Source organism: Sminthopsis crassicaudata, chromosome 3 (assembly GCF_048593235.1).
Source record: "Sminthopsis crassicaudata isolate SCR6 chromosome 3, ASM4859323v1, whole genome shotgun sequence".
NCBI lineage: Eukaryota > Metazoa > Chordata > Mammalia > Dasyuromorphia > Dasyuridae > Sminthopsis > Sminthopsis crassicaudata.
In genome coordinates this window covers 87,702,381-87,717,677 of record NC_133619.1, presented here as the reverse complement: position 1 = coordinate 87,717,677, position 15,297 = coordinate 87,702,381, and the positions used below count along the sequence as shown (strand labels likewise).

The 15,297-nt window shown below is 34.5% G+C and overlaps 1 protein-coding gene across 5 annotated transcripts in view; it reads left to right on the top strand.

Moving 5' to 3' along the window:
• The window catches only part of AKAP11 (A-kinase anchoring protein 11), a 63,062-nt gene that overhangs the window by 18,995 nt on the left and 28,770 nt on the right, over positions 1 to 15,297 (top strand). For 3 of the 5 annotated variants that reach the window (XM_074299178.1, XM_074299177.1, XM_074299179.1), the window contains exons 2-4: positions 605 to 692; positions 9,560 to 9,677; positions 15,129 to 15,245. In XM_074299178.1, the coding sequence (XP_074155279.1) occupies positions 9,609 to 9,677; positions 15,129 to 15,245 (186 nt within the window). In that variant the 5' untranslated portion in view covers positions 605 to 692; positions 9,560 to 9,608. The remainder of the gene's footprint in view (positions 1 to 604; positions 693 to 9,559; positions 9,678 to 15,128; positions 15,246 to 15,297) is intronic. The other 2 variants (XM_074299180.1, XM_074299176.1) reach the window with 1 other exon arrangement.

Below are 15,297 nucleotides of genomic sequence, written 5' to 3'. Positions count from 1 at the left end.
TGGAGGACCTTGGGATCAGCCCAAGTACTTGGTCTTTAGGTCACTTTAGAAGTGAAGGAGGTAGGACAAGGACAGCCAACATATGGCTGGTCAGAGATGGAGTCTGGAATCTGAAGTCTGGAGTCTGAAGTCTTTTCTGTGTCTATGGCTGAGAGAGTATTCCCAGTTGTCCCAGCCTTTAAATACTTCAGTATGTTTACATCATTACAGCAACCATACATCACCATACTAAGTACTATGTACATGCTTAACTATAAGTACCTTGCTTACCTAGATTTAAGTACACCTTTTCAGAGTTCAGACCCTCTACAAGATTTTTGTTTTTGTTTTTGTTTTTAGATATTAGAGCCAGGCATTCATCTGAGAAGCAGTTATTCATTATACTATCTGAAAGTCTTCATTATTATAAAATATGTCTATATTTCTGTTCACGTGTTTTAGTAGGAAATACTGTAATTATTTGCAACTTTTCTGTATCCTAATGCACTAAGGATGTAACTTCTAGGAATTTCTAGGAATAGCCTTTATGTCCTCATGTAGATATATGATAAATTATTTGTCATTAATTCAGTTTTCTCCTAATTTACCTACTTTTTCCTTGTAGTATGTTGTAGAAAAAAGGAGCATTGGACTTGAAATCAGAACTGGCTTTGAGTCCCAGCTGTGCCACTTATTATCTGTGTCACCTTGGGGTAAGTCACTTAATTACTCTGATCCTCAATTAATAGTAGCATACATTTATTTAACATTTTTTAACATTTTATAAAGTGCTTTTCTCACAGCAACACTGTGTATCTCTATAATGTTTTATAATGTTGAGCTCAAGTTTTTGGACTATATTTTAGTGTATTGTTCACCACATCATGCTATCTTAATTTGTAATATGGGAATAAACATATTTTACCAGTTTACCTCAAAAGATTGTCCTGCTTTTGAGTATTCTATAACCCTAAATACTATATAAATATAGACTTATATTATACTTATTTATGCTTTCTCAAACTATGTATATAACTTTTAAATTAAAATGCTAGAGAATGCTATGCATTTTTTTTATTACTTATTTTTATCATGAACTACTTGTTCCTCAGTGTTCTTTAATGGAAACTTTACTCTATCTACTTATACCACTCTTTATTCTCTTCTGATCCTTGCTCATGTACATATTATATTCACATGTTTATGTGTGTGCATATGTGTGTTTATAGGATATGCTTAGTCATACTTTCAATCAATATATTTTTTCACTTAATGTTATTTTAAAGAACATCTTTTCATATATAGATGTAGTTGAGCATACTTGTTATTTTTAATGGATTTATAGTATTTCATTATATTATTGTACTGTTTGCTTTATTATTCTGCCATTGTGAGATATTTTGTCATTCCAGGTTTTTTGCTATTATAAATATTACTACTGTGAATGTCTTTGTACAAGTTAAATTTTTTTTTCTTTTGAGTTTTTTCCTTGTGCAGAGATGAGAACTTAAAAAAAATTAGTTACAGTGCCTTTTACATAGTAAGTGTTGAACAAACATATTTGTTGAATGAATGAATTCTGCATTACTCTAAAGAATGAGCCAAATAATAGTGAGCCAATTTACATTTCTACCAACAATATAGGTACACTTCTGTCTTATCTATAATGTCTTATATTGCTAGTGGGGTAGTAGTATACACAGGAAGGTAGAGAGTCAATCATAGAGTTAAGAAAATTGACTTTGTCCTACCTTTCGCCCATACTCTTTGTGTGACCACAAACAAGTCTCTTAACTACTTAATGACCGTGCTAAGACTGTGTATTAGAAATTAATTGTTGTGCTATTTTGACAGAGGGAGTTGTTATATTGGGTTTGGAAGTTCCCTTCATCAGTGTGATCAGGGTTAGGGTTAGGAGGTTCCATTCCTCTTTTCTGTCCCCTTTACCTTCCCTTCCCCAAAAGTTGTTTCCTGTTAAGCTAACCCAGTTTTTTTTTTTTTTTTTTTTTTTTGCATTTGATGATTTTGCTATAGAACTTGTACACAGTCTTAATAAAATTGAAATTCTCCCAATTCATTTAGAAAAAAATATATGCTATTTTTGGTATGTATGATATAGTTGATTATGCCTTTAGGTATATCTGTGTTTGTATATTTTAAAAAAGGGAAGAATTTCACCTTTTTTGATGACTGTGTTAGCACCTTAGAATCAGCCAGAATCAGGATAAGCAAAAGTCCTTGACCTTTATTCTTAGTTTTTTGAGGTAGCAGTCAAGGGAATGGACATAGGAATCTCCATACCTTCTTTCTCTCTCTCCATTGGCCAAAAAAGTAACTCTCCCTGTCTTACTCCATTCTCTAATCCCTCTTACAATTCTCTGTATATGCCAACAGATTGAGCCAGCATAGAATAGTGGGCAGAGCCATTCTCCAAGCATATGCTAATAGAGTATTGTCCAATTGGTAATTAGCCTCAAGTGCTTGGTTATTGGACCATCAACTCAGTTTCAACCCTTTACACCTTTTCACCTTTTTTTTCCCCTGAGGCAATTGGGGTTAAGTGACTTGCCCAGGGTCACACAGCTAGGAAATGTTAAGTATCTGAGGCCAGATTTGAATTTAGGTCCTTCTGACTTCAGGACTGATACTTTATCCACTGCGCCAAATAGCTGCCTCTTGATCCATATTTTTGAAGTGCTTTGTAGTCATTTGTATATTTTTAACAACTTTATGTGAGTTTTTATTCATTTTGCAGATTAAAAAAAATAGTCTTAATTTTTCTAACTGATACATAGTGAAAAGGATTTGAACATTTTGAATGGACTTTTGTTCCCTCCTTCCTTTAGCTTAAAAACTCTTGTTGCCATCATCTTCATTGTTCCTAGTGGCTATTATGGCCACTCTATTCTTTCCAGGCAGACTCTATTTGGTGAACATTATCAATGAAATGCCTTTATTAATTGTAGGACATAATGACAGAGAACTGGAATCTCTTGAGTGAGAGATGCTTAAAAAAACTAGTAGACTGTGGTATAGTCTTTTTATTATCCAAGTATTTAATGCAATGCTAATGCTACAGACTACAGCTTCTTGTCTTTCTCTTATGTTTAGAGGGTGAGAGGAGTTGTACTATGACTGACAAAATCAATCACTGAAATAATGAAATTAAGGTTTATAAAATCATCCATGCTTACCTATAGCCCTGTGGGAAAAGTAGTGCAAATATAATTCCTATTCTAACATTGTGGAAATTGAAGCTTCAAGTGTTAACTTACCTTTTGGTCATGCAGCTAAAATAGTTTCAGAGACTAACCTCCAATCTTATTCATCTAATTTAGGGGTTCTTAACTTTTTTTGTGTCTGGACCCTTTGGCAGTTGGAGGAATTTATCAATTACTCAGAATGGAATTGGTAAATAATTGAAGGAAATGGTCATTTTCAGAAGTTAGTGAAAATAAAGATATAAAGAAATAAGAGCCAGATCAGAAACAGAATGTACTCCAAAGACCAGTGGAGCCTAGGATACCTGCAAATGTAACCTTAATCATACATAATCATTCATGAACTCACAATGAATAACAAAGAACTAAACATTCCAAACAACAGAAATGTAGGAGTGAATAAATGCAACAAATAAGAAAAGCAAAAAGCAAAAACCTGTAACCTCTGAAAAATCTGTGAAATTGACATCAAGAACCTCAATTCTAATCTCAAAGTCATCATTTCTACTGCATCATGAACTGAACCATTCCTGATACCTTAATTGCATAAGGATCACCTCATCTAGGGGCTTTCTCTGGTTATAATCATTTATGAATTCACAATGAATAACAAAGAACTGAACTTAATCACAGGAGGCTATTATCTGAAGGTGACCTGTGAATTCTTTCAATTGGAATTTCATGTTCTGTGTTCAAAAGTTCTGGGCAGTTCTCTTATTTAGGATTTTTTGTTTTGTTTTGTTTTGGTTTTTGGTCTTGTATTCTTCTAGGAGATCTATAATGTCTCTATACATCCTATGTTTGGCATCAATTTGTTTTACTTGCAGAGTGAACTATTTTCTTTTAATGTTTTTTTTTAACTTCTTCTAGATTGTTCTTCACTTTTGTTGTTCATTCTTGTTTCTTTGATGATAGTTGTCACTGCAAATTACAGTTTTTCTATTCCGCCCATTATTGATGATTTGCATTTCTCTAGTCAATGGTAAGTCAGAGCCTTTTTTCCTATAACCAGAAATGGCTTTAATTTTTTATCTGAAAAATTGTTCAAATTCTTTGACCATTTATTTATCAATTGGGGAATGGGTTACATTCTTATAAATTTGAGTCACTTTTCTATACATTTTAGAAATAAGGCCTTTATAAGAAATATTGGATATAAAAAATTTTCCCCACCTTTCTGCCTCCCTTCTAATCTTTGCTTAATTGGTTTTATTTGTACAAAAACTTTTAAATTTAATGTAATCAAAATTATCTATTTTATATTTCATAATGTTCTTTAGTTCTGATTTGGCCATAAATTCCTTCCTTCTCAGATCTGAGAGGTAAACTAACCCTTGTGCTCCTTAATTCACTTATAGTATTATCATTTATATCTAAATCCATGAACCATTTCTACTTTATCTTGGTATAGAATGTTAGATGTTGGTCAATGCCTATTTTCTCTGCCAATTTTTTTTTATATTTTCCCAGCAATTTTTGTCAAATAATGAGTTTTTATGTTGGAAGATGGAATCTTTTAAGTTTATCAAACACTAGATTACTATAGTTAGTGACTATTCTGTCTTGTGAACCTAATCTATTCCACTGAAACCCTACTTTTTTTCTTAGCCAGTACTAAATGGTTTTGATGATCACCATTTTATGATTTAGTTTTAGATTTGATACACCCAGGCTACCTTTCTTTGCATTTTTTTCTAATTAATGTTCTTGAAATTCTTGACCTTTTCTTCTTCTAGAGAAGCATCACATCTTCGTCTCCTTTCTAATGAAAAAATATAAATATAGAAAAATTACAGTTAATTTATATATGACACAAATTCTGATCTTTTATACAAATCCTAACATAAGCATTTGATGTGAGGCAGTCTTCACAGAAACTTAATAGAACCCTTAGCTCAATTTAATATGTTGCACACATATCTCCTAAGTATTTAATATTCCTCTTCAAGTTCTCCTAACATGAAATGGGTTTTAGTGATATAACGTAGTATTTCCCTGTCTCTGGGTACTCACTAACTGATCCAGTATAATAAACATCTCTAGACTTAAGAGATAACATATCTCAGTGCACATATTGTTCTCTTTTCAAAAGTATATAGAATCTGTTGTGATTAATGAAATATAAATTTATTTAAAAGCATTAGGAGTTTATAATTATATTTGGTCACTTTCTTGAAACTAATTAGTTCCAATGAATTTAAGATTTCTATGTAGTTAACTCCAAGATTTGTATACCTTGCATATCTCTCCTCAACTCGAATCCCATATCGCTAATAGCTTATTGGACATTTTTAACCGGTTGTCTTATTGGTATTTTAAATTCAATTTATTTAAAATAGAATTCAATCTTCAAGCCCCAGTTCTTCTTCCTTCTTTCTCTTTTATAACTGAGGGTACTATTATACATGCATATCAAAGTTTACAACCTTTGTGTCACTCTTGATGAGGTTTAGGTTTTGGGGTTCCCTTCTGTCAGGGAACCAATATGATGAGGTCTAGATTTAGGGAACCAAAATGAAATTAGGGTTCCTGGTGGTCAGGGAGATAAATGATAATAAGGTCTAGTGGCAGGTTCAGGGTTCAGGGAACCAAATGGAGAGGTTTGGCTCCCCTACACCCCCTTGGGAGTTTTGAGAAACCCCCTTCTGGCGGTGCAGAGATTCTCTGTTAAGAAATTTACAAACCTGAAAAGGCTAGACTGATATTGGCCTTGGGAAGTCAGCCTTTGTTATGCAAGAATCAAAAGGCTGAATTCCTTAGAGGCAAAGTCTGACAGGTAAAGTTTCTAGTAGAGAGATCCCGACAGAGGGGCATGAGTCTCATTAGGGAAATAGGTAAGGATAAAGAGATGATGACACTGGAAGAGCATATTATTCCAGTGGGCAAAGGTTTCCATGGCATAGTATAGCATGATCTGGCATTTTAGAGAGTTTCGGGGTCCCTTCTTCACTTTGAACTATTTCTTATTTATATTTTGCCAAAATGTGTCCTATCTATCTTCATAATATTTTTCATAAAAGTCTTCTTGCCATTCATGAGAGTGCAAACCTACTTCAGGCCTTCACTACCTCACCTAGACTATTACAGTAGCCTTCTATTTGTTCTCCTTGCTTTAATTTTCTTCATATATCTGCCAAAATGATTTTCCTAAAGTGTAGCATGATCATGCCATTTCTTTGCTCAGCAAACTTCAGTGGCTCTCTGTTGCCTTTAGTTCAAAGTAGAAATTCCTTTGTCCTGCTTCACATTCTGGCTTCTGGCTTATTTCCAGTTTTCTTACACTTTACTGTACTGCTCCTCCAACTATCCTGCCCTACTTGTTCATCACACATGATGCTCTATCTCCCATTTCTCTGCGTTTACAATGGACCTTCTCTTTTTCCAAAAACTTTTCTTGGTCCTAAAGCTGATATCATACTCCCTTCCCCAAACTATTTTGTATTTATTTTGTGTATATTCTGTGCAAATTTAAGTGTGTACATGATCTCCATTAAAATGGCAGCTTCTTAAAGTCTGTTTTACTTGTCTTTGCATCTCCAGTGTTTTCGGAGATAATAACATAAATACTTGTCTATTATTTTCTTAATTATTAGCTAGTAATAATACAATTACTAAATTGGTGATGGGCTGGTTGCTACTTTTTCTGCAGCTTAAATTATTACTCAAGGCACTAAGAGGTTACATGCCTTGCTCAGGGTAGAATAACCAGATTGAGACACTCCATCTAGTAACAATGGCAAAGTTGCTTTGATCATTGTTCTTGATTCTAGAACTGTAGGAAAGTAGAACATATATGAATGGAAAAGGTTCGTGCTTGGAAGGTTGAGGTCATTGTGGAAAAAGGTGACCAAGAGGAAAAAAGGAGAGTGAATTATATCATAGTTTTTGTTTATTTCCTAAAAATAGTGATTTGGATGAAACAGACCACAGACTGGAAATTCCTCCAGGACATGGTTTTTATTGTCTCAGGCAAGATAGTTCCAATAATTATTCTTTATAGGCGTGTTTGGTTTATACATTGAGAAATGAGCCAATTATGAAATTTTAATTTTCAGGTAAGATGTATTTAGTAAAATGTATCTGTCATTAGGATATGTAATATTATACATCCTTAGTTCTCATCCTTTACAGTGAAGGGAAAAGGAGGAGTGGAGATGATTTTCTTAAATGCTTTTTGGGATGTTAGGTAGTTATAATTACACAGCACTCAGTTTTGGCTCTTTTTGTTCATTCTGTTTATATTGTCATTTTGTATATGTTTCCTACTTAAATTTACTCATTAATTCAAGAGTCTTCTCATGCTTCTTGGAACTATTCATATCGATCATTTGTTCTATTACAGTGTTATTCCATTGTATTCATGTTAAATAATTTGTTGATCCATTTCCAAATTATTGGTTATCTGCTTTATTTTTAATTTTTTTCATAGCCCACAAAATACTGCTATAAATATTTTGATGTACAAGAAAACTTTATTTTCTGATTTTGAACTCATTATGGTATAACACTTAATCAACACTAGAATCCATGGACATTTTTAGATACTTTGTTAACATAATGCCAACTATGTTTCCAGAAAAGCTGGACTGATTCACAGCTCAATCAGTACTGTATTAGTGTGTCTTTCTATAGCCCTTTCAATATCAGTTGTTCCAGTCTTTGCCAATATATTGCTGCTTATGATTTGAAACTTTAGGATTGTTTTAATTTGCACTTATTTTATTAGTTTTTTTGAGCATTATTTTATATAATTTTATTTTTGTTTGGTTTCAGTCGTGTTTGATTCTTGGTGACACCATTTGGGGTTTTATTGGCAAAGATAATAGAGTGGTGTGCTATTTCTTTCTAACTCACTTTACAAATGAGAAACTGAGGCTAAAAGTGTTAAGTAATTTGCCCAGGATCATAAAGCTAATAAATATGTGAGGTCTATTTGAATTTAAGTCTTCCTGACTCTAATCCTGGCTTTCTATCCACTGTGCTACTGAGCTGTCCTGTTTACAAAATTTTTTTTCAATAATTATAATCAGAAGCCTTTTATGGCTTATACTAAGTGCTTTTACCCCATTCACTAGCAAATGACTTTTAGTCTTAAATAATTTTTCTGTTTTCTATTCATCTAAGTGTCAGAACAGAAAAATAGCACAATGTGTAGTTCATAGGGAGATTGCCTTGAACCAGGAAGACACCTAGCTAGAGTCAAGTGCTGCCACTGATATATACTAGCTGTGTGATCTTTGGCATGTCTTTTAACCTTTAGTCCTCTAGGCAATTCTCTATGACTGTGAATTGAAAAGAAAAGCTTGCCTGAATTGGGAGAATTTGCTGTATTAGAGATATATTAGATACAAAGATTATTTCCCCATAATTGCCAATTATCTCAACTATGTTCATTTTGTTAGTACAACAGATTTTTAATTTTATGTAATTTATGTAATTTGTTATCTTTTAATCTTTTGTGATCTTTACCCTTTGTTTGATTAAGAATTATTCTTTCCCTAAGCACAGCTATGAAAAAGTACCTGATGTTTTTCCTCAATTTTTTTGTAACATACCCTTTATTTCAGGTCACAGCAAGTATCAAGTTGCTTTTTAAGATTTAAAAGATTTTTTTCTTTTTCAAATATTTCTTATTGAAATTGTGCAACCTGAAGGACAGTATGAGTCAAAAGAGATGTTAAGTAATTCAGAAACTAAAATTCTTTACATATAACTAGTACTATATTACAAGCACTTTGCAAAGCATTTTAACCCATATTTCATTAAGGTAGAAGTCACACAATAGCAATATCAGAAGAGGAATATAGATATCATTATTCACATAAATGCTAAATGATTTGCTCACAGTCACACTCCTAATAAGTTCAGAGGTAGACTGTGAACCAGTTTTCTGCTAACTTGAGCTTCCTCATTCTTTCCCTTAGGCCATGCCTCCTCCTAAGCCAATAAGTACCTTCTAAATTAGGACAGCTAGGTGGCACAATGAATAGTGCACCAGGCTGAGTCAGGAAACCTGAGTTCAAATCCAAACTCAGATACTTAATAGATCTGTGATCCTGGGCAAGTTAGTTAATCCTGTTTGCTTCAGTTCTTCATCTTTAAAATGAACCCAGAGAAGGAAATGACAAACTGTTCCAGCATCTGTTAAACAACTCCCAAAAGGAGACTTGGAGAGTTGGATACAATTGAAAAAGAATTAAAAGAAAAACAATCTTCCAAAGTACCATGCTGAGTTAGTTTGAAAATTATAGGACACTAATTTTTAGTTAGTGACATTAATATAAAATCATTATTTGATTTACTTATGTCAGAATAGATGCCTTCTTTAATTGCATTGTTGTTTTTTTTTTTTTTTTTAGGTGTTTTTGGAGTAATTCTTCATTAATTGACTGCAAACTGCATATAGTTATGGATACTTATCAGACTGTTAAAAGCAGTAAAATGAAGACAATGAAGGCTACAGTGTCTGTCAAAAAAGTAAGTGTGTGGTTGTTTTGTTAAATAACAGTCTTTAGATATGGAACTTTTTTCATTTCACAGTTGATATAGTTGGAACCCCCCTATGATTATGACTTCTACATGACCACATAACTAGTTAGAATCAAAGTTAGAGGTTGGGACTAGAACTCAGTCTCTTGACTTATGATATGATATACTTTCTTTTACATCATGCATTTAAAATTTTTGTCTAGTTTTTAAAGTAAATTCTTTGTAATGAAAAGAATTTATAATTTCCCATTGCTATTGTTAACAGGATTCTTTATTTTGATGTCAGTGGAACCAGAATTATAAAGTGGCAGATTCATTAAAAATCAATAATTTCACTAAAATTTTAATCAGCTTTTTATTTTCTACTCTTAATTAGGGGAAAGGGTGGAAAAATCCAAAGGAAATACAAAACAGCGAACTTTGGTGATGGTTATGTTTTGTTTTGTTTTGTTTTTTTCCTTTTTCTTTTAAAGATTTTAATACCTTCTTTCAACTTCCTTGGTTGTGTCATGAAAATTAATGACACCATCTTTTATTTCCAGATTACACTCTCATCTTTATCACATTTGACTGATAATTTAATGCCTCTGTCTTCAGATCCTTTCTTTTGATATCTGGTCCACTTATATGTATCATGGATACCACTTCTGATTTTTTTCTCATATTTAATTCCTACAATTATCTTCTGCTTCACTAGCATCTTCTACCTTAAAATGGGAATGATGATATCATGGGAAAGTTACTAGATTTAGTTAGAAATCCTAGGTTTAAGTCTTTGTCACTTAATAGGCTTTTCATTTTGAGTAAATCACTTTAGCTTCTCAGACTGTTTTCTGTTTTATAAAATTGAGTTATAAAATTCAATATTTAGATATTTTTTCACAATATATAGAGCATTTCATAATCATTATTTCATTTGATCCTCATAACAGTTTTGGAAGGTAGGTTGTGTACGTGTAATCTTATCCATAGCTTATAAGTGAGGACTCTTATATCTGTTGATGGTAAATGATTTGCCAGAATTCACACCCAGCTAGTAATTGGCAGAGTTGGACTTGGAGAAACTCACATCTTCTGATAACTCAAAAAAAATAGCTAGTATACTAAACTAAAATGGCTTTAAATAATAGCTTGCATTTCCACAGTTTTGTGGAACATGTAGAGTTATTGTGAGTTAGGGCGATATCTACCCCAAGCATGTGAAGATTTCTTCCAGCAAAATGGACAGATGAGAATAAATTTTTCCAGCAGCCATGAAGGTGGCTGAAGCAAGCATTATGAAGAGCTTAGACATCAGAGATGCCAAGGTCATCCACTGCATTCCAAGCCAAAGACAGTTGGTTTGACTTGTTTTGCCACTGGACTCTGTTGACTCTGAAAGGGAGAAGGAGACCCATGACTTCTGCAGTTATGCCTCACTTAAATCCAGTTCACATTCAAATCAGACATTACCCTGTGGTAATAGTGGTTCTTTTCAAGTTCTATGTAAATGTTAACTTGTTATTCAAACGTGCTGTGATCCTATTTCCTTTTCTTTTACTGCAGGCTTTTGGAATCTTTGATCTGTTAAAATTGTTTCCACTTTCAGTCTTCCTGTTTTCAACAAGCCTGTTAAGAGAGAGCTGGCCTTGAAATCAAAAATTGTCTTCTGATATATATTGTCTGTTTGACCCTGTGTAAATCTCCTTCTCTTGAAAGTTACTTCATTCAAGAAGTAGTGAAGTGTAGTTAATAATGAGCTATTCTTGGAAGATCTAGGCTCTAATTCTGCCTCTGATATTCTGCCTCTGAGATTGTGTGATCTTGAGCCTATTTCTCAGTACTTTAGAAAATTATCTAAGACTACAAGGTAGGTGTGCAAACAGCTAGTGAGCTGCATTGACATAATGAGTTCCTTTACCAGAAGTTGTATATTCATTAATGAAATTACAGAATTATGTTTGTCCATCTCTTGGTTAACGCGAGCAGTTACTCCTTTCTTAGACCCCACCATGCTAGGGGCACCATCAGTTGTCACATTGGCTAGTTTAGCCCAGTCCAGCTCCGAACCATTCATAGTTTGGCAAACTCTTTCATAGATATCCTCTCCTGTAGTTGTTCCTTTGATGCTTTGCAATGCAGCAAGCTCTTCTATGATTTCAAAATAATCATTCATCTCATGAATAAAAATTAGAAATTGTGCAGAATAACGAACATCATTGCTTTCATTGAGTGCCAAGGAAAAATATGAAATTTTTTTTGTGGAGTTTTGCAAATGCTGATGCAGATTGTCTCCCATTTCTTCAATCCTCCATGTAATTGTAGGTCCTGAAAGACTCACTGTACTAATAAATTGGCTTTTTCTGGACACATCTCTTTGGCAACAGAAAGAAGGCATTCTTTAACAAATTCTCCCTCCATGAATGGTCTGCCAGTGCGTGCTATTAGCTTGGCAACTTGAAAACTTACTTGCAGTGATGAAATATTTAGCTGCTTCTGCTTCACAAAAATATTTTGCTGAGTTGTCAATGTGTTTTTCAGTTTTAATATTTTATCTTTTCTCACTTCTCCAACCAAACAATCATATTTATCTTTATGTTGAGTTTCATAGTGTCAATGCAAATTATATTCTTTGAACACAGACACTATATTCTGGCATGTCAGACATACAGCTCTTTACTTGTACTGCATGAAAAAGTAATCATACATCTACTGTTCTTTGAATATCCTACACTCCAAGTCAATTTTTCTTTTTCTTGACATCATTATTTCTAAGAGATTCCAAATTGCTATTAGTAAAATACAGTGCTACAAAAACAATATACCAGCAATAACTACCCACACAGAGACATACAGACTGCCATGCCCAACTTCCTCCAAGCTGCCTCTGCACTGTGATGCCTCCATTTCCTGCACACTCTCTCCTGCTTCAGACCTTCACTGCACACAAGTCACCGCTCAGGCGGCCCTCTCAAATACGCTGGTTTCCTCTGAATCCTGGGATCAATTCTCATGATTCAGTGCTGCACTAGTAATTAAGCAAGATCGCAGGCAAGACGGTGCATATATGTATATAACTGCACGATATATTGTATGTGCAGAATGAGCTTCAGTGACAAATTGTACATTGGGGCTTCCAGGGCCGGTCATTATGTGATTTGAAGATGCACAAGTGTATGGGGACCTTAAGAATCTGGAAGGGGATGAAGCAGTACACCAGCTCTGCACCCCCCCATACTCAGGATAAGTGGGGGGGGCACTAAGGTCAGACCCCCAGTGATTATAAGGTGATGACATATGTTAGCAATATTCCATCTCTTTATGAAACACGGAACATATACACAATGATAAAACTGATGACCATAAGAGCCAGACATGAGGTCACTATGGATACAGGGCCACGGCCTCACTCTGGGTGGCAATAGCAGTCAGTATTGCAATATGCACTAGAGAGGAAGCCGTTACATTGTCATAATGACAATGATAAGAGTCAAGCTGGGACTTATAGTACTGTTACTATACCCGGGCACCAGACACAGCCCATATATTCCCCCTGCAGCAGCCGTGACATGCACTATACATCCCTCGCACCTATCTGTTGTGGTGGCTTCTGTTACTTTACAAGGCCTTGGGCTGTCAGTTCTCCTCCTTCTGCATCTCTCTCCCTTCCCCACACCATATACCCTGGCCTGGGAACTCACCTTACAGACTGTCTCCTCCATCTCAACCCAGTGCCAGAAGTGTGCATTGCTAACCGAGTTTAGGTCAAACGTCACTTCCGGTGTGATTTTGCCATAAGCCTGTGGACCGCATAAACGTACTTAGTGGGCCGAATCTGGCCCATGAGCCGTAGTTTGAAGACTTTTGCCTTAATATGTCCCTTCTCCTACTATATACATTGTATGAACATTAAAATGAGTCTTAGCTCCTCTTGGTAAGGAGAAATTAATATTTGTGAAGCAATTAAGTATGTGTACTCTTTTAACTAAGCTATGACTTTTGTCCTACTTTCAGGTTTGTTTGTTTGTTTGTTTTTTAACAATACAGTTTTACCTAGTTTTAGTCGGTTTCTGGAGCTTCCGATGCTCCCTTTTTTTGGACTACTTCCCATTCCACACTTCAGTTTTCCTCCACTATGGGAATATATCTGTTTAATGTTGAAGAGCCTTTATGGAAAATGGGATATATATGAGTTGATAAAGCAAATTTAGAAGTAGCAGCAGTGAGGGTCCACTTGAGGTTGTGGGAGAAGTCTAAGGCTGGGACCATAAGTGGCAATGTGATAAGGGTCAAGGGATTCAAGAACAAAGGACAAGGCAGAGTTGAAATGGTCAATGAAGAAGCCAGGGAGGAAGGAGGAGAGAGTACTCTAGAGATGGTCCAGGAGGAAATTGAGGGGTCAGGGATTCAGAGATCATGGTGGGTTTTGTAAGGGAAGGCAGAGAAAGTAACTCAATAGATTAGTTGGATAAGTGAGAGGATTTCAGAATTCTTGAACATTTGTGGATGATGGCAAGAACAAGGGTTGTTTGGTATGGCTTAGGTGGAATGGAGGAGTAGCTCATGGAAAGTAAATAGTTTGAGGAAACTAAATGGTAAAGGTGTATAAGGGGAGAGTCAGTATATATGTTGAAGGCCTGTAGGTCAAAGCTGCTTAAATTGGGTTGCAAGCCCATATCGGGTAGTGTAACTATGTGGGAGTTGTAAAATTATGATTTTTGTTTGTCAGTAAATGATCTGTATACTTTTTAAAAACATACCTATATACCCAAAGTCATATAAATATTTCTTGGGCAAAAAGAAGGGGGGGGAAAATAAGTGGAAAAAGTTTTAAGGTGCTCTACTGTAGGTGAGGATAGGAATTGATGAAAAAAATTGTAAGCCAATTATCAAATTCATTGAGGAAGAAAAGGGAGTTGATGAACAAGTGGGATTTTGATGGGGTGACACACATTTATTTGAATAGCATAAATACAAAGGAAGAGAGTATATAGTGTAAGTGATAGAGGAAGAGGTCTGTTTTCTAGGTATGTCCATAATATATACATGGAATGTATGAAACTGACTAGAAATGTCATTAAGATAAAAAGTTAGGTAACAGTAGTTTTGTTTTTTCCCTTCATATTTCTTTTTATTCTTTTTTATAGGTTGGAAAGGTAGGGTCCTTTCTGGCTTTCCTAAGTGTGTTGTGTTTAAATGAAAGTTTACGAAGATTTAAAGCACTGTATATGTTTATTGTTAAGTTACTGTGTACTATATGGATACATATATCTCTTCTGTTAACATAGATTATATTAGCTTCTTGAGAGCAGAAATCTTTTTTCCCCCATTATTTCCCTGAATTAATGAGAGCATCTTGTATTTAATGCTCAATAAGTATTTAGTAAAGGAATGTCTAAAATCAGAATGCTTTCATGGATTAATTAGTTTTGTAATAAAATATATGCTTTTTTTTTCCAGAGCTTCATTGAAGGTGTACTTCAGTCCATAAAGTCTTTGTTACAGAGCCAAAAGGAATTATGCATTGTTTCAGCAGAGGAATATATAAAGCCAGAAGAACAGGCCAATATGATTGAGGTTTGGCATTACTACTTTCTAAACATCTAAGTAGTTGGACACAAGAAAGGAC